At 37.4% G+C, this 17,098-nt stretch overlaps 1 protein-coding gene across 1 annotated transcript in view; it reads right to left on the reverse strand.

Moving 5' to 3' along the window:
* Tusc3 (tumor suppressor candidate 3) overlaps positions 1–17,098 on the reverse strand; it is a 162,314-nt gene that overhangs the window by 11,919 nt on the left and 133,297 nt on the right. The window contains exons 7-8 of the mRNA XM_038327288.1: positions 5,274–5,337; positions 947–1,021 (exon numbers count right to left, since the gene is read on the reverse strand). Of these exons, the coding sequence (XP_038183216.1) occupies positions 947–1,021; positions 5,274–5,337 (139 nt within the window). The remainder of the gene's footprint in view (positions 1–946; positions 1,022–5,273; positions 5,338–17,098) is intronic.

The raw sequence follows: 17,098 nt of genomic DNA on the forward strand, positions 1-17,098 counted from the left end.
AAAAACAAATCTAGGTTTTTAATTTTTAATAAATTAATATTCTTTTGGGGATCATGTGGGGATCATATCTAAATTTTAGGTTTTAAAACAGTTCAGGAATTATACAGTAAAATGGGTTGCTGCAAACCATAGCGGTATTCACTGAATGATCTGCTGTGGGAAGCTATATCATTCAAGTCTGGAAAACGCGGTGGCACGAAACTGCCACTCAAGCCTCATTCTTCCTCATAGCCTTCCAGGGCAGCAAATACCCCTAGATACTCTGCCGTGCTTACAACATCACCCATCAATTCAAGAGGTAAATTCTATCTACAATCCTTTGATTTGGAACAGTTCCATCAAAGGATAAAAGTTAACTCCCTTAAGCCTAAATGCTGGCATTTAACAGGGTTGTAAATCTGGGGGTGGGGAGGAATAGGAGATAAGCAAAGACCTTGGAACTCGCAATTCTTGCCTTTCCTGGAACAGAGATCCCTGCGGCCGCATAAATGTCAATAAAAGACATGGAGGGATTGGAAAGTAATCAAGTATCTGTGCCCAAAGGAAGCCTCACCAGCAGCTCCCTGCTTATGCACCAGCTTCAGTGAGATACCTGAGTCTCATGACATAAAAATACATTACTGCCAATAAAATCTCTGCAGACTGACCATCTGTGCCGTGAGGATGTTCCAGACAGCGCTGACAGTGTTGCACCCTCCCTCCCTCCCTCCCTCCCTCCCCTGTGCATGCAACTCACAGAAAGCACTCGCATGCCATGCTGAAGAAATGCTTTCAAGTTCATTCTCACATACATCAAAGAAAGGGGGAGAAAATCTAAAACAAAATCTTAACCTCCTTCAGCATAGAACTCTTCCTAGGGAAGTCTATGTTTACAAAATGCTGTTCGGTTTCCCCTTTGAATTAAATAAAGACAAACAAAACAACAAATATGGCAACATAAACTTACTCCGTCTTTTTCCGACATCCCCTTTGGAAGTTGCTGCTTCATTTAGAAGAACCATCCCCATGGTGATAGCAGCATCTACAGTAGTTGTCAAGGAAACCATAGACAGGTGCGAATAAAATCTGCTATTCTTTTTTTCCTGGATCTGAATATAATGTTCCGGAATGGTTAAAGGGCAAATGTGAACAGGTGAATGCCAATCAATTCTTTGCATATTAAACTTACCAATCTCAAGAGTTTGCTTTGACTTTTAAGACTTTCATTAACACATATGAATTACAGTTTTTAAAACCAGTTATAAAATTTCATATCTTACAAAAAATATGTGCTACTTTTAGTACAGTGAAATACACTGCTGGCAAGTCTAGAAGAATGTATTCATCAGGAATTCTTTTTAATTTTTCTCATTGTCATAGCATGCCTCTGCACATGTATATAGTTCTAGAATTTTAAAAGTATTACTTATAGATTCTTTAAATGTTTAGAGAAATACCTAACTCAGTTACCAAGAACTTATACAATCAAGCAAGAATATTATGATACAATCTGACCAACTGAAAAAGACCTTGAGTCAGTCACCTGACATTTTGAGAATGGAAAACAACCGTGCTCTTGATATTCATACTCACTGTCAACTTGACTAGGCTTAGAATCACCAAGTAGCCAGAGTCCACACATACTGGTCAGGGTGTTTTATGAGGTCTCCGGGGCGACAGAAGACCTCCTCTGACTGTGAGCAGCACCATCCTATGAGCCACGACCCCGAACAGAATCAAAAGAAAAGAGGAAGGAAGCTAGCTGAGCAGCAGAATTCATTGCCCCACTTTTGGACTGCAGGTACAGTGTGGCCATGCCCTCCTTGCCATAAGGGGCTCTAGCTCTCCAAAAGTGAGTTAAAGTCACCCCCCACCCCTTAAGTTGCTTCCATCAGTTATTTCATCACGGCTACTAGAAAGAGGACACTCCTCACCTACTTACTTACTCCTCACCTACTTACTACTTACATGCTCACAGAAGCCAGGTGCTAAGGTGATGGGATCAATCACCTTCACAGAACAATCTTGTCAGGCTATCAAAACACTTTTGGTATTATCTACTGCTAAGATTTTAGAACTTACCAGTGCTGGAAACATAGTATGTATCTGTTCAAATGACTAATGAATTGTAAAAAAGTTAGAGAAAAATAAAAAGAATTCTAGCTCAGAATGTCATCCATCTCCTTGTCTTCTTTAGACCTGTTATGTAGAGGAAATAACCAGTTATATTATTTGTATCTGAGTTTGTGCCAGACCTCATTACCCATTGTCTGGATGTAATATTCAACTCTTCAATTTTTTATGTTTCACTGAACTCTCTATGTAAACGATTTTCAAACTATTCTAATTACTATAACACTGGAACCTTTTCTGGAAAAATAAACTAGCAAGCAAATCTTTGTTAGAGACTGAACATGACCAAAGTTGCATCCCCAGCCCTGTGAGGTGCTGTATGTCCGTCCATCCTATACAGTCGGACAGCGCATGCTCCCACTAAGCTTTCAAGGCACAGAGGCATGAGTTCTCGGGAGGCTAAAGGTCAGTGGAGTCCTGACTGTTGGTCACATAGCTCTGATTTTGTTATGACAACTGTCCTGAGAGTTAATGTTAGAGTAAATATACAGCTGCAACAATTCATTATTTCTAAAATGTTTTTGACAGTCTGCCTGTATGAATTCCTCACAGTCTGCTATCACAGAGCGCTAATAATATATAATGGAAAAAATGAATTAAAACATGTTATTTTTGTTCATAGACGAAACTTCTAGTATTCAGCTCTACCTTTTGTTGTAATTACATTAAAATACTCTTGTGACAAATGAGTATGACTGATGTTGATCTTTAAGCGAGTTTTACTTCAATTATAACCTAAACATTCACATATACATATTTGATAAATGATAATTCATACAAAATTCTGAAGAATTTTAACCAAAATAAAATTTTTGTGAATATTAAAAATGTAGTTAAAATTTATAGTATTCTATAGGTACTAAAACCAAAGTCAATATTTATTTCACAATTATATCTGATAAATAGCTATCTCAAATCTATCAATAAAACCGTGGATAAAGTGATACAAACAGTCTTCTAAACTAAAACCATGGCAATTTTAATGAACATAAAGTTATATGTAAAAATAGTTCCAGAGTCAAATGATATATAGACCACACAAATGTCCACGGTGTTTATGAACACGCACACAGACACAGACTGGTAATCATGGTGTAGAGTGTATCTAAGTGGTGCAAGGCCGTGCAGGCCTAGCTGAGCAGAAAGACCTTGTCTCAAAAGAAGAGAGCAACAGCACTTGCCTACTATGCACAAGCCCTTGGTCCATTCTTCACTGCGAGAAAGAAGCCACAGTATGTTAATCGAGGAGTGTTCATTTTATTGTTACTGTGCTTTACACTGCTGAACACTGTGCTGCACATCTCATCTGAAATGCTTTCGAATTTCCTGCAAATTTAAAATATCCTGATAGAAGGTTCTAAGATTATTTTGTAAGAGTATAAAACATTTTATTGCTTTCTCTTACTTAAGGCACTAGGGCTGTTCCACCACCACACTTGCTCTTACAAATCCTGCTGCAAAGAACTAGCTCCTTACAGGCCTCTTTGCATGTGTGTACAGACCTCCTGCACCCAGCTGCAGTGCATTTGAGGCTAGCTAAGTGTACCTTCCAACTTGTTAGAAAGAACTGCCACAAGAATAAAGAGAATGGGGACTTTTAATTGATTTATGTACTACTGAAAATATATATATATAGAAGACTTCATACTATATATAAAATGTCTTTCAGTCTTAAATCTCAGTTTGATATCAATGAACCAGGAAATGAAACCCCGGAGAATTCCTGGGTACTAAGAAGGAAGATTTCCCACTAGCTTCTCACTGCTAGGTATTCCTCGCGGTCAACAGACTTGCTGCTTCTATGAAAGCATGCTGTAAACATGCTGGACCACGGGGTGGAGGGAGAGAAGAAATGGAAAAAGTCCGATCTGTAAATAAACAACTTACCAATAACAAATACCTAGGATTTCCTTTAATTGGCTTCAAGCTGTGTATCTTGTACTTCATGAACATAGTAAATAATTAAAATATAAACTCTTATTTTTTATTTTTTATTTTTTTTTTTGGTTTTTCAAGACAGGGTTTCTCTGCAGCTTTTTTAGAGCCTGTCCTGGACCTAGCTCTTATAGACCAGGCTGGCCTCGAACTCACAGAGATCCGCCTGCCTCTGCCTCCCGAGTGCTGGGATTAAAGGCGTGCGCCACCACCGCCCGGCTAAACTCTTAGTTTTTAATTTGGAGTTGGTCACATCAACACATTCACAACTGTTTCACTTTCCCACCTAAAGCCACTATGGTAAACAGCAACTTTTTCTTATAAAATTATACATTACTAAGTCAATAAAAGCAATAGGCTAAATGTAATTCGATATATGGATCCAATTGTGTCATCAGCAGATGGGATACCGTGACACAAACATGCAGAAGATGGTCAACATGGCTTGGTGAGTTTCAGAAATGCATGGTTTCAGTGCCCTGGAAAATAAGCTAAACATTTAAAAACTCTTTAAATCTCGTCCCAAAGCTCAGGTCTATGAAGAGTATCTTTTTAATAAACTACCCATAAGTGAACAACAGAAAGAGTTCCATCTCACCCTGGAAGAATGGAACTATTCCAGCGTTTTCCAGTATAGGCTTTATTACTGTAATGATACCAGGGGCTGTATTTTCCAAATCATCTACACCTTTGTCATTTAGAGCAATAAAATGTATCTCAGTGTTCAGTTTGTGACTGGTTTTCCAAGTGGGAAAAAATGGAGATAAAACTAGTGGGTTTTTTTAATCCTATGCTTTATGTGTGCTATATCCAGTCCACACAGAAGTAAGTAATTTATTTTTGTCCTACTGTATATACCAGATACACAGTTTGTCCTTTCATTAAGCTCCCATTATTGGAAAATTATTTAAACACACACACAAGATGACACACATACAGAGACTCACAAAGACATATACAACACCTAGGCAGAGATAATCAATGCAGAGTAAAATCAATGCTTGAAACTTAATAGCCAGTAAATTAATAATAGCCAGAGAAATTTATAATCTGTAAATGATTCACCATAACAGAAAATATAGTGCAACAGGAAGAAATTACATGGGAATTAGAAAAAATTAGTTTTAAAGTTAATATATTTTAAAAGTCTTGGTATTTAGTGCCATAAATCTGTTAGCATGAATCTCTTCTTTACCTGCTTCAAAACCTCATACTTCAAAGGATACTCAGTACCAGAATGATGTGTGACTCTGCCACAAACTGAGCCTGGCTGCTCCCGTGAATGTAGCTCTGTAAATGAAGAAAATAAGCAAGAAGTCACAAATGGGGAGAAAAAAATGGCTTCACAGTTCTGTCAGCCATGTACGTCATACAGTCACCTACCAAGTGTCTACTTCTAATTCTTATGAACAAATCTGAGCTAACTGTGAATAGATTGAAGTTTTGATGATATTGCTACAACTGCAGAAACCAACTTGGTAGTAAGTCATCTCACATGTATGAACTTTACTCCTTCAAAACGTTACCACACATACACAAGCACATAAGCAATGTCTCTACGGGAGACCTTGTAAAAACACTGGGCAGAGTAAGGTAAAGATCAAGCAAGCAAGTTTTCAACTTCTCATTGTTTAAAAATTGGCCTACAAAAGTGTGCATTCCCACCAGCAATGGATTAGAGAAAAAATAAAATAAAAATAAAAATTGGCCTGCATGTCCAGCCATTCTTGGCCACATCCCCAACATCTGGAATGAGGAGTTCGCCTTAGAAAGGCTGAGGCCACTCACCCTGAAGCCCTCTCTATGACCCCTTATGAAGGTCGGTGCTTTTTGAAGATGTTTTATTACTTTTAACATTTTTAGCTAGCAAACAATACAATAGATTTTATTCTGACCATCTCGTGCACATGCTGTTGTACTGTTCTTACAAGCCATTCCAAATGCCCTGCTCTGTTCTCTTCACCCCGTATGAGTAGTGCTCCCAAACGTATGGGCAGTTGCTTTAAATAACAGTCCTTGTATAGGTTTCTCATGTTGAAAAACAAAAACACAGCACCTTGTAATACAAATAATAATCCTAATATTTTCTATTATATATAGTACATAATTGTATTATTTGAGTTTCAAAAGATCCTGCAATTTCTTTTGTTCAATTTTGTCTTGTGACAACAAACAGAATTCTCTGTGTTTTAATGATAAGCACACTTAACTAGGACCAGATTATTCCTTCCTGGCGCTATCCTTGGATAAGTTATAAAATAAATTCAGTATTTTCTCATAAATAAAATATAGAACTCTACTATGTACCTCCTAAGTTCTTGATGAAGTCTAAATTTTTGTCATCACTATTGCTTTTGTACTTTGTTAAATAATTTCCAGTTTTCTTAAATTATTATTTGTATGTGTTCATGTGTGCATGTGCAGTGTGTGTGTACACATGTCAGGGAATGTTTGTGCAAGACAGAGAACAACTCTATGAAGCCAGGGCTTTCCTTCCACCTTAGAGTCCAGGATGCAGACTTAGATACACAGGCATGCACTGCGAATGCTCTTACTTGCTGAACCATCCCATCCACCTCATGTTTTCATGTATTGTCTTTTTCTTTTAATTCTTCTTTCATACATTACACCCCAACTTCAGTTTCCCCTACCTCCAGTCCTCCTAGGTGCCCCATTTTCCCTCCCCCTCAGATACACACCCTCTTGTTTCCCTTCAGAAAAGATCAGTATTTCCTATCTAAATCCTTCATTTCTACCTTATATTCTAAGCAAGTCACAGCAGAGCTGCCTCATGGACACATGGGTTTGTAAGCACAGCCACAGTAAAGTCCAAATATGAGTCCCTTCTAATGCACTCATGAGATGACTTCTAAACCCTGCTATTCATATTCTCTCCTGACTTTAATATTCTTCCATAAAAACTACTAGGACTTTAACAAAGATAATCTAACTGCTATTCAAATAGGATTCCTCCTCTCTAATACATGACAAAATACATGTATTATGACTAACTCATGGTAAAATTATTTTTTTGAAAAAGCCAAGCAAATAAAATACAACAAATTATAGTTGACATCGATTCTAAGAGTCAAAGAGCCCACAAAGAGTAAGACTTTTTTCTTTTATTAATTTAATCATAAAGATAACAATTATATCCATAATAGTATAGTAATAGCTATAATTTATGGACTACTCATTCTGTCTAAGGCACTTAAAAGTTCTACCTGAAGCATGCAGAGGAATCTTAACAGCCCTATAATATATGGTGTTTTATTAAAGCCATTTTATAGATGAGAGGTGAAAAATTCTCCAGCTTTTCATAAGCTTTGGGAATTGAACTTAGGTCTTTGTGATTTGAAATTCGGGCTTTTATTCTACTGTAGTACACTGTCATTTGCTGAATGTGTGAGAAGATTGTATAATTTCTTACTTTAATTTTTAACAACCAAATAAAATAGTTATTACCTGTCACCTCCCTATGATAAAATAGAACTCAGAAATTTAATTCTTTGTTCAACATTGTATAACTAGTAATTATCTACATGATATCAACAAAGTTTTTTTTTAATCAATCCTTATTTGGCAATCACATAAGCAATAGTTGAAACTTAAAGGAATTAAAACCAGTATTTATATAACTGCCTAAAATAACTGAATATATCGATTTAAGATAGTAAGCCCAACTTTGATAACAATTTCAAGGCGCAATGCCTATTTTAGAATAAAATGAGGAGAAATTCAGGCATTTCTTCTGCTTGTTCTAAGGAAGAAAATTTTCTCCAATAAAGCTTCTGTTGGGGTCACTGTGGAGAAATGATCATTTCACTTAGCCCTCTCAGGACTGCCCCATTAGATGGCCCTATCCTCTTTAGTGACCATCTCCCCTCATTTCTAGGTTGCCACTCTTGAATCTACTTCACTGGAGCCTCTTGCTTGAAGCTCATGGCAGTCCCTGCCTTCCAGTACTCAGCCATCTCCAAACTGTGTGGTATCTACGAGAGCCACAGGTTTGGGCATCTTCTGTATTCTCAAGGTCTTCTCACCCAAACGCAGTACTTCAGTTATTTTCTGTATGCACGGCTCTCACATTTGCTTTTAGACTCCTGAGATATCTATTCCACTTCTACCAATTGTCATTAATAGAGCCCACCTGGAGATCTGAAACTTAAAAAAGGGCTAAATAGAAACTTTTGATACACTTTCCTTTCTACTTCAGAATTTGCTCTTTCTATAATCTCAGGGAACAGCAACTTGATTTATCTAATTGTTCAGGCTAAAACTTTGAAGTCATCCTCATGTTCCCCCATACATCCAACCACTCAGAAAATCTGGGCTTTGCTTTTAAAATCATTCCCAATTTCAGCATTCGTCAGCACCTACAGGAGAACTGACAAAGGTGGCTAAGGAGAATACCAAAGACTTCCTTTCCTGTCAGTCACGCCATCGTCACCTCTTGCTGAGCTTGCTGCAAAGACGTCTTCATTTCTGTGCCTCTGCCCTATCAGTCTGTTTGTCAGTCAGATTAATCCTGTTTAAAGCACACCAGATCCTATCATTACCTTGCTCAGCTTCGATGCATTCCAAAATGTGTGCAGCAAATCTTACCACAGAATTCACTATTTCCAGTCACAACACCAGAGACTTGTGTACTTAACTCATATTTGGATGTACAACTATAGTTGAGAGAGAGAGAGAGAGAGAGAGAGAGAGAGAGAGAGAGAGAGAGAGAGAGAGAGAGAGAGAGAGAGAAGGGAGGGAGGGATGGGAGTGAGATGAAGGTAGTTCAGTGGTGATTTTTTCTGTTTCCCTCCCCTCTTCTATCTCTACTGAGAGATTCTCGTCTCTCTCTCTCTCTTCTCAGAAAGGAGACCCAATACCCAATAGACTTCTGTATTTTTTCTGACAACACTTCAAAGATGTCGGTTCTAGTCAGATGGATGTGGAAAAATAGGTTGTTTTCTGATATTTAAAATCTTTGAAATTCACTTTGGTTCTTTGGGATTTTCTACCAGGAGTGTCATAGCACTGCTGACTGACCTCACAGCCTATATGAAATGAATGTAGTTTTTCTTTATATAATAGAATTAAGTTCATAATGTGCTTCACTTTGCTAAGACTGCCCAAACAAACAAACCAACCAACCACTATGAACTGGGGAAGCCACATGAATTGGAGACTAAAAAGTCCAAAATAAAAGTCCCAGGAGGACTAGTATATAAGGAGCATTTATCTTGCTTTGGTTTCAAGCTAGCCACCTTCCCACTCTATGTTCACAAGAACTCCTTGGTAAACTGCCAGTTGCTTGGTAAGCTGTTGGTTGTAGGGGTGGTCTCCTTCTGCTCACAGAGCCACCAAACCTGTAAGATAAAGGTCCTTTTTTATGACCTTCTCACTTCTTCTTCCTGAAAACATGACTTCTAAATCTTGTCAACTAACTGTTGTTCATATGTCAACACATGAACCCAGGTGAAGGGTGAAATTTAGAGCCCAGCATCTGCTGGTTCCATTTCAGGACACTACTCCTAACAATCATCCAGGAGAGATGCACAATAACAAGCTGGTCTGGTCTTCAAATTATTTTGTATGCTAAGTTATTCAGAATACATGCATTAATACTATTTCTTTTTCAGATTCTCAGAATACTAGAGGTCAACAATGAATACTTTGGTTTTTGTAAAGACTAGACAGATAAATGATTGTTCTTAATGTAAGTCCTATTAAAAACTTTAACGGTAGCCTGAGTGTCCCACTGTGTCTAACTATAAACCTGCCTAAGGCAGAACAACTGAGCCTTTAGTAAAAAGCATGTAAACATAATGCAAGCTTGAAAGAAGAAAGGAAGAAAGATAGGATGGTATGCAAGCAGGCAGGGTCGAGGAGACATTCTGGGTCAAGAAGGTCACTATGCAAAATAAGTTGAAATCCCTCACTGGAATTCTAATAAAAGGTTCCTTTATCTTGTATAGCTACACATTTTCAGTTCTGTCCTTGGGGCCATCTTTGTATCCCTCATGTTACATCAACTTCTCTAGGCAGGATTAATTTTTAGTAGGCAGCTACATTGCAGAGCAGATGAGCTATAGATAATAAAATGGCTAGGTCAAGTCCTTCTGGGTTTGTTTAAAAGAAGAGGTACAAATAGGTATTATCTACCTTCCGTATTGATTTCCCTAGAGGTTGTTCATACCCTGTGCTTGAACCTTCTATGCATTTCATTAAATAATTGGTGCAAACTGAAAGAGAGATAAAATATAAAATGAAAGTTCATGAAAACTATGATAAATTTCAATCATTTGTAACTGTCAACTGTCAGAAATAGTCTCAAATCTATTGTTACCTAAAACATTAGAGGCATTTTTTATTATTTTTACATGCTAAATGACCATAGCAGTTAACCTGGCTCAGGCATACTCTCAAAGGGTTCCTTAATTGTAACATTTCCCTTGATTACTAAAAAGGCAAGTATTTCTCAAAAGAAGTCTCAAGTTGTGTGTGCATGAAACTGACCTAAGATACTTTCAAAAAAAAAACCCTACGGGTTTTTATAAACAGGGTAGAACATTTAAAAACAGTTGGTGATGGACCAGAAATAGTATTTCATCATGCAGAAAGCTTTCTGGAAAGGGGCAATGTTGTAATCATGTATTTTAGAAAGGTTAGAAGCTCAGAAGAACCATTTTACTACTATGTTCTTTAACACAACGAAAAAACTGTCATTGCAAATGTAGAAATTTCGAGTTCATATAGAGTGATGGCTGAAAATTGAACTGAATCAATAGTAGGAAACTACCTGACATAAAGCAGACAGGTGATACTGTCTTAAGACTTCTACTACGACAATGAAACATCATGAGCAGGAAGCACGTTGGAGAGGAAAGGGCTGTTTGGCTCACACTTCCATTTCACTGTGTTCATCACTGAATGAAGTCAGGACAGGAACTCACACAGGGCAGGAACCTGGAGGCAGGAGCTCAGGCAGAGGCCAGGGAGGGGTGCTGTTTATTGGATTACTTCCATGGCTTACTTAATTTGCTTTATCATAGAACCCAGGACCGCGTGGCCAGAGATGACACCACCACAATGGGCTGGGCACTCCCATATCGATCACAAAGAAATTGTCTTATAGGCCTTCCTTACTCTCAAATGACACTAGCTTACTATAGAGGACCAAGATGACACAAAACTATCCAGCACAAATATCACCAGATAACACTCTTTAAGACTCTAAAACTTTTGGTTTCAATCATCATGTGAAGTATTCAGATTTTCTGGCACAGTGTAAGAGACAAAGTGAAAACATTTTCCAAGCCCACTATGGATGGTGAATCCAAAGCTACAGCAGCAGGCACTTTTAACAGAAGACTTAAAGAAATACAGTGTCAGCTAAGAAGTTGCCCCAGGTCAGCAGGATTTAATTCTTCTTCCTCTACATATATGTGTTGGCCTAAATAAGAAAGTAAATTACTCTCACTCCTTTATAACTTTTTCTGAATGACAGAAACAGACTAGTCACACAATTACTGTGAGTAAGAGAAGACCAAATGCCAACAACAAATAAACTGTACTGGAGAGAGCCTAAGGAGAATAAGCAAAAAAAGGCTAGGAATCTGTCTTCACTGAGAGAGTAAATAAAGGCAGGCAGTGCTAGAAAACTTCTGAGCTAAAAAGGCCGAGGACAGCTGGAGGAAAGAGCTACCTTTCAAGGTCCATTTCTCCCTTCTGAACAAAACAGGAGATGAACACAGTCATGTGAAGACCTTCTAGTCTACAGATGAAGAGACACAAGAAGGAAGGCATAACCAGAGCAAGAACGTTTGAAGTGCAAAGCACAAGGTTGAAAGGTCATTCTTTGAGTCACCTTCCAAAGAGTTCAAAAGAAGAATTTTTTTGGTAACACTTTTCTATACTTACAGATTTCATTTTATTCAGTAACAAAAGAAAATTTGAAATCTTACTTTCATAAAAATTTCTTTCTTTACTATTGCAATAAAACACAAATAAAAATAGCTTGCTATATTTCTTTTCATGTCAACACCTAACCACATAGCTAACAGTGTGAAATACTATGACTATGCAATCATAATGTAAATGATCTTATAGATTTGTATTCATGACAAGTATAACTAATTAAATTTTGAGTTTTAACAAATTTGTTTATCATGAAAATAACTATAGGAATTTCTGTTTGGTTCTCCTTCCATTTCTGAGAAGCCAAGTGTGTAGCAGGCCATTTACCACTGAACCAAATCCTTAACCTTATATCTCCCTTTTATGTGCCTGTGACTACAGATTTGTGCCATATTCTCAGTACTCACCTCACGGTGTTTTGATAATTCTTTCTCGATGGGCACAGTAATGAGTATAATGAATAATGCCTGGGTGGTCAGAAAAGTTCTTCCTTAGTAGTAAATCTTTTATACTAACTGGTAGGTGGCTCATGAATCATTACTTTGATTGTATTTATTGTTGGTCCCTGCCTCACTGATTGCAACGTTTGTCCCATGACATCAGGCTGGACTGTCTGCTACTGTAAGTCTAAGTCTCCTGTTCCAGTCCTTCAGGAAATTTTAGGTCATACTCTTGAGACTTACTATACAGGGTCTAAGGAATAAACCTCCTAAAGTTCTCATAAAGCTAAGTGGTTTCAAAATCCAATGTCATCCATTTTCTCTACCTATCTAGGATCACTACATCCTGGTTAACGAATAAGTGAAGATACCACCATTGAAGGCTTCACCTTGACATTTCATGTGAAGAATAGTGTGACAGCATGATAAATAAAAATGACACTGATAAGGACTCAGATATTAGACCCTTATAACACAACTAACAATACCACAGCTTTGCAGGTCTTCAGACTGCAATATTTAATAACAAAGGTATTATCGGTTCAGCCTTTTAATCTGTCAAATGAGACCTTACAGTATTGGCATAGTTTTATTTTTAAAGCTATCTATTTAAATGTTATGTAATTAACAGCACAAACCTTTGCATACAACAACCACAATATAGGACCAGGGGTAGTTGAACAACACACACAAAAAAGAAACCATGATTTTTTGGGTGAATTTTTTTTTGTCTCACTGATATTCAACTTTTGGTTTTAATTTATCTGTCTGGATAGTTTTTCTTTTGCTGTTTCACTGAACTGAAGTTGAGTGTGTAGGTAGGATAAGGGCTGAGGTGAGAGAATGAACTGAAGTTGAGTGTTGTAATTTTCTTGATATACATCACCTACCAGAGTTAAATCAACACAAGATAATCAACTTAACAGACATATATTACCTACTGAAATAGAAGTATTATTTTAAAATCCTCTAACAACAAAAGACCAAGACCAGATGGTATTAGCACATAATTCTACCAGATTTTCAAACAGTTAACACCAATGCTCCTCAAATTATTACAGAAAACAGAAACAGAAGGAACACTGTCCAACTCTTTTAAGAAGCCCACAGTTACCCTGATATATAAACCACATGAAGACATAACAAAGTCAATTGTCCAACATCCCTCATTAACATACATGTAATAATTCCCAATAAAACACTGATAAACCAAATCCAATGGCAAATAAAAAAAGATCTTGCACCATGATTAAGCAGGCCTCAGTGAAGATGTAATAAATAAATGCACCATAGAAGCAGACTGAAAGACAAAACCCACATCATCTCATTATATGCAGGAACGGCCTTTTAAAAGCCCGACACCCTTTCTTGACAAAAATCCTGCAGAAACTAGGAATACAAAGGGACACACCTTAACATAGTAGAGGCAAGCCCACTGTCAAAATCAACCTCCATGGAGAGAAATCCAAAGCAACACCATTAAAACTGAGAACATGACCAGGATGCCCATGCTCTCCATACTCAACACAGCACTTGAAGTCTGAGTCCCAGCAATAGGATAACTGAAGGGGAGCAAAGGTATACAAACAGAAAGGGAGAAAGTCAAAGAATGTTTGCCAGACATAAGAGCTTCTCTCAGTCTTGACCTAATGACTTAAGCCTAGCTTTGACCACTCTGTGATCAATCACACAGCAATCTCGTTTAAATTTGCCCCTTTAGAGGAAGAGTAAATACTTCAACACAACTGATTCTGTCTCAGTGCTTAGCCTATCATGCTTGGAGTATGGGCTCTTTAATATTTACTCTTAAATCTCTCTAACCTCAATGCAAACTTCGCAGGTGACCATGTTCATCAGTTTACTGCTCAAAGGATTCTGGAAATAAAATACCTCACACAAGTCACTCACAGACTTTGGCAATCCAGGATAATACCTCTTAAATAATGAGTAAATAAATTAAATATCTAAATACCTGAGAATGACTGGATGTACTTCAAACAATGAGAAAAAATGTAAACATTAAACAGGATCTTTGCAGAAAAGCAGCTTGTATGCGTGAGTTACCTAATCATATAAGGCAAACATAGGATCTGTGCTTTAAGAACCATACTTGAACAACTAAAATTTGTAAAACGTAGAACCACATGTTTTAATAAATACTGTCTCTTTGTGTTCCTTTGACGTGTATTCCCTATTCTACCTCTGCAAAGGTTCTTTAGGTTGTTTCCCATTCCCACTGACATTTATCGTGGAATGACCTATATTCTAATTGTTTCACCACGTTTCATTTGGATTTTAAGGCAAAAACACATTTTACTTTTTTCAGTAAAGATTTTCTATTTGTCTCATGCTATAGCATTTGTTGTTCTTAATATATTATGATGCCAGGAGGCTGTACCACTAAATCTCTACTTTAGTCCCAGCGGATTCTGTGTCAGTGATGCCTGTACAAATCTTAAACCCAGATTCCTATCAATTTAGGGGAAAGACAATTTATACAATGTGAGCTTAAATTCTTTGTTGCTTTAAATATGATAGCCTTCAAGTACCTGTTTGGTAGTGTTTTATAACAGCTTAGATACAAAATAATCTTATGCAGAGTAAAATATAAAATGTTTACAAATATGTATGCCTACTTAGATTAATACAAAATTATTTCCTTGTAGTTCAAGAATGGTGGTGCATACTTTAAATCCTAGTATTCAGGAGGCAAAGACAGGTGAACCTGTGAGCTGGAAACTGACTAAACATTCAATCAAAAGTATATACCTGCTGATAATTACAAAGCATATTATATCATTAGTAATTAGTGCTATTATATATTAGTATGGGGGATAATAGTTTTCTGTGGGAGCGCACATGTGACTGAGTTTCTATCTGGAGTCACTTCTGACTTAAAGAAGTCCTTTGAGTTCAAGCTTGCTTGCTCTACTTTCTCTTATAACCTTGAGGCCTATGAGAGACTTCTGATTTAGCCCATGAGAAAAGAACACTCTGTCGAGTAGACAGTATACTGCTGACAACAAACCTCAGGAACATCAAGATAGAAAGCAAGGCTGCTTCTGAATAGCAAGCACATGTTGGAGAGAAGGCAGCTCACTCAAGGACAGGAATGGTTTTGTGGTTAGATGCTGACAGTCTGTGCTGTGTTTTGTTCTGCTTTTGTATATAAGCAAGTTCTGAAATAAGCTCTGGGCTGGTGGGCTGTGTTGGCATGACCACACAGACCTCCTGATTCTGTCCTGTCTTCTGTTTCTTCTGACTTTTCTTTGGCCTTGAGGCTTCTACTATCCAGGAATCCTAGCTACCTTGTAGGAGTGGGCTCATACAGTTTTCAATAAATATTTACTCATAAATTGACACAGTACAGTTCATGCTTTTAAACCTTTTCTTTACAGGCTTATACATTTCATACTTTAGACATTGTTTAACATTAGTTAATACAATCTTCCTTGTGATCATGTTTTTCAAAAGAGCTGAGTCTTCAGAAAGTTGATCAAACTGAAATTTGTAAACAGAGAAAAGCAATTGTGTGCATTTATCATTCATGCTAGGAAAGAAGTCTACCCTGGAAATTAGTCAGAATAAAATGCCTGTTTGCCATGAGCTTTAGATGCCTTAGGAGAGCTCACAACTCTTCACTAGTGTAATTATTTCACAGGCGTGCTTCTGTCAGCTCAAGGTCTTGTACCACACACAATCTAGTGTCTGTGTGATAATGTAGAGATCTAAGGTGATTAAATATCGCATGGCTGTAAAAAAACTGAGAAGCTGATACTCACTGTACAATTAGGGGTGATAGTGATATACCATCAAGAGTTTGGTAAAATTCAAACATGAAGATTCAGAAAAGAATTATTGTACATACTGCTCTATTGTTATTTACATAAAGTAACTTCATAAGTTAATTACAAACATCTTTGTGCTTGAGGAAAGGGCTACAGAACAATGTTGATTTTTGGAAAGAATTACCTAAAAGAGAGACACATTTAAAAATACACCGGGGATCAGTATATGTGTCATCCTTCACCTGCCTTCTGTCAACAATAAGATGCAGATTGAGCCATGCAGATTTGCTGTGAGCTGCTCTGGACAGAACTGCTGCAGCTCCCATGAGAAGGTAGAGCGTCGTCAGCAGAGATTTCATCAATAAAACGTTAACATGTAATTAGTTAAGTATATTTTGAAAACAGAGCATGTCCAACTGAACCTGTAAAGTCCTGTAATAAACAGTTCAATGGACTACTAATATAGTGCTATTCACTGACTGAGGTGTGTACTCCCAGCAAATTTACCTGTTGGAATTCTTAACTCCAACAACCTAAAACATGACTAAGTGGAAAAAAAGGCACTCAAAGAATTTAGTTAGAATTAAATTATTATTTCATTCCCTAATTCAACAAGGGAAAGCATCCTTGTACAAAGAGATGACGGCAGCAGGTAGAGAGAGAGGCTGTAGTGATATTTCATTTGTATTTTAATAAAGAGAGCTTGCCTAAGACCAAAGAGTAAAACAGTCACACTGGTCAGCCGATATGGACCAGGCAGTGGTGGCCAGCTTTAGAGAGGAATATAAGATGGGAAGAGACAGCTCAGTCTCATTCTGAGGATTTGTGGAGGCAGGATCACCATTTCGGTCTGAGGCAGAGGTAAGAGCAAATGGCTGGCTGTTTTGCTTTTCTGATTTTCAAGGTGAACCCCAA

Source organism: Arvicola amphibius, chromosome 4 (assembly GCF_903992535.2).
Source record: "Arvicola amphibius chromosome 4, mArvAmp1.2, whole genome shotgun sequence".
Lineage (NCBI taxonomy): Eukaryota > Metazoa > Chordata > Mammalia > Rodentia > Cricetidae > Arvicola > Arvicola amphibius.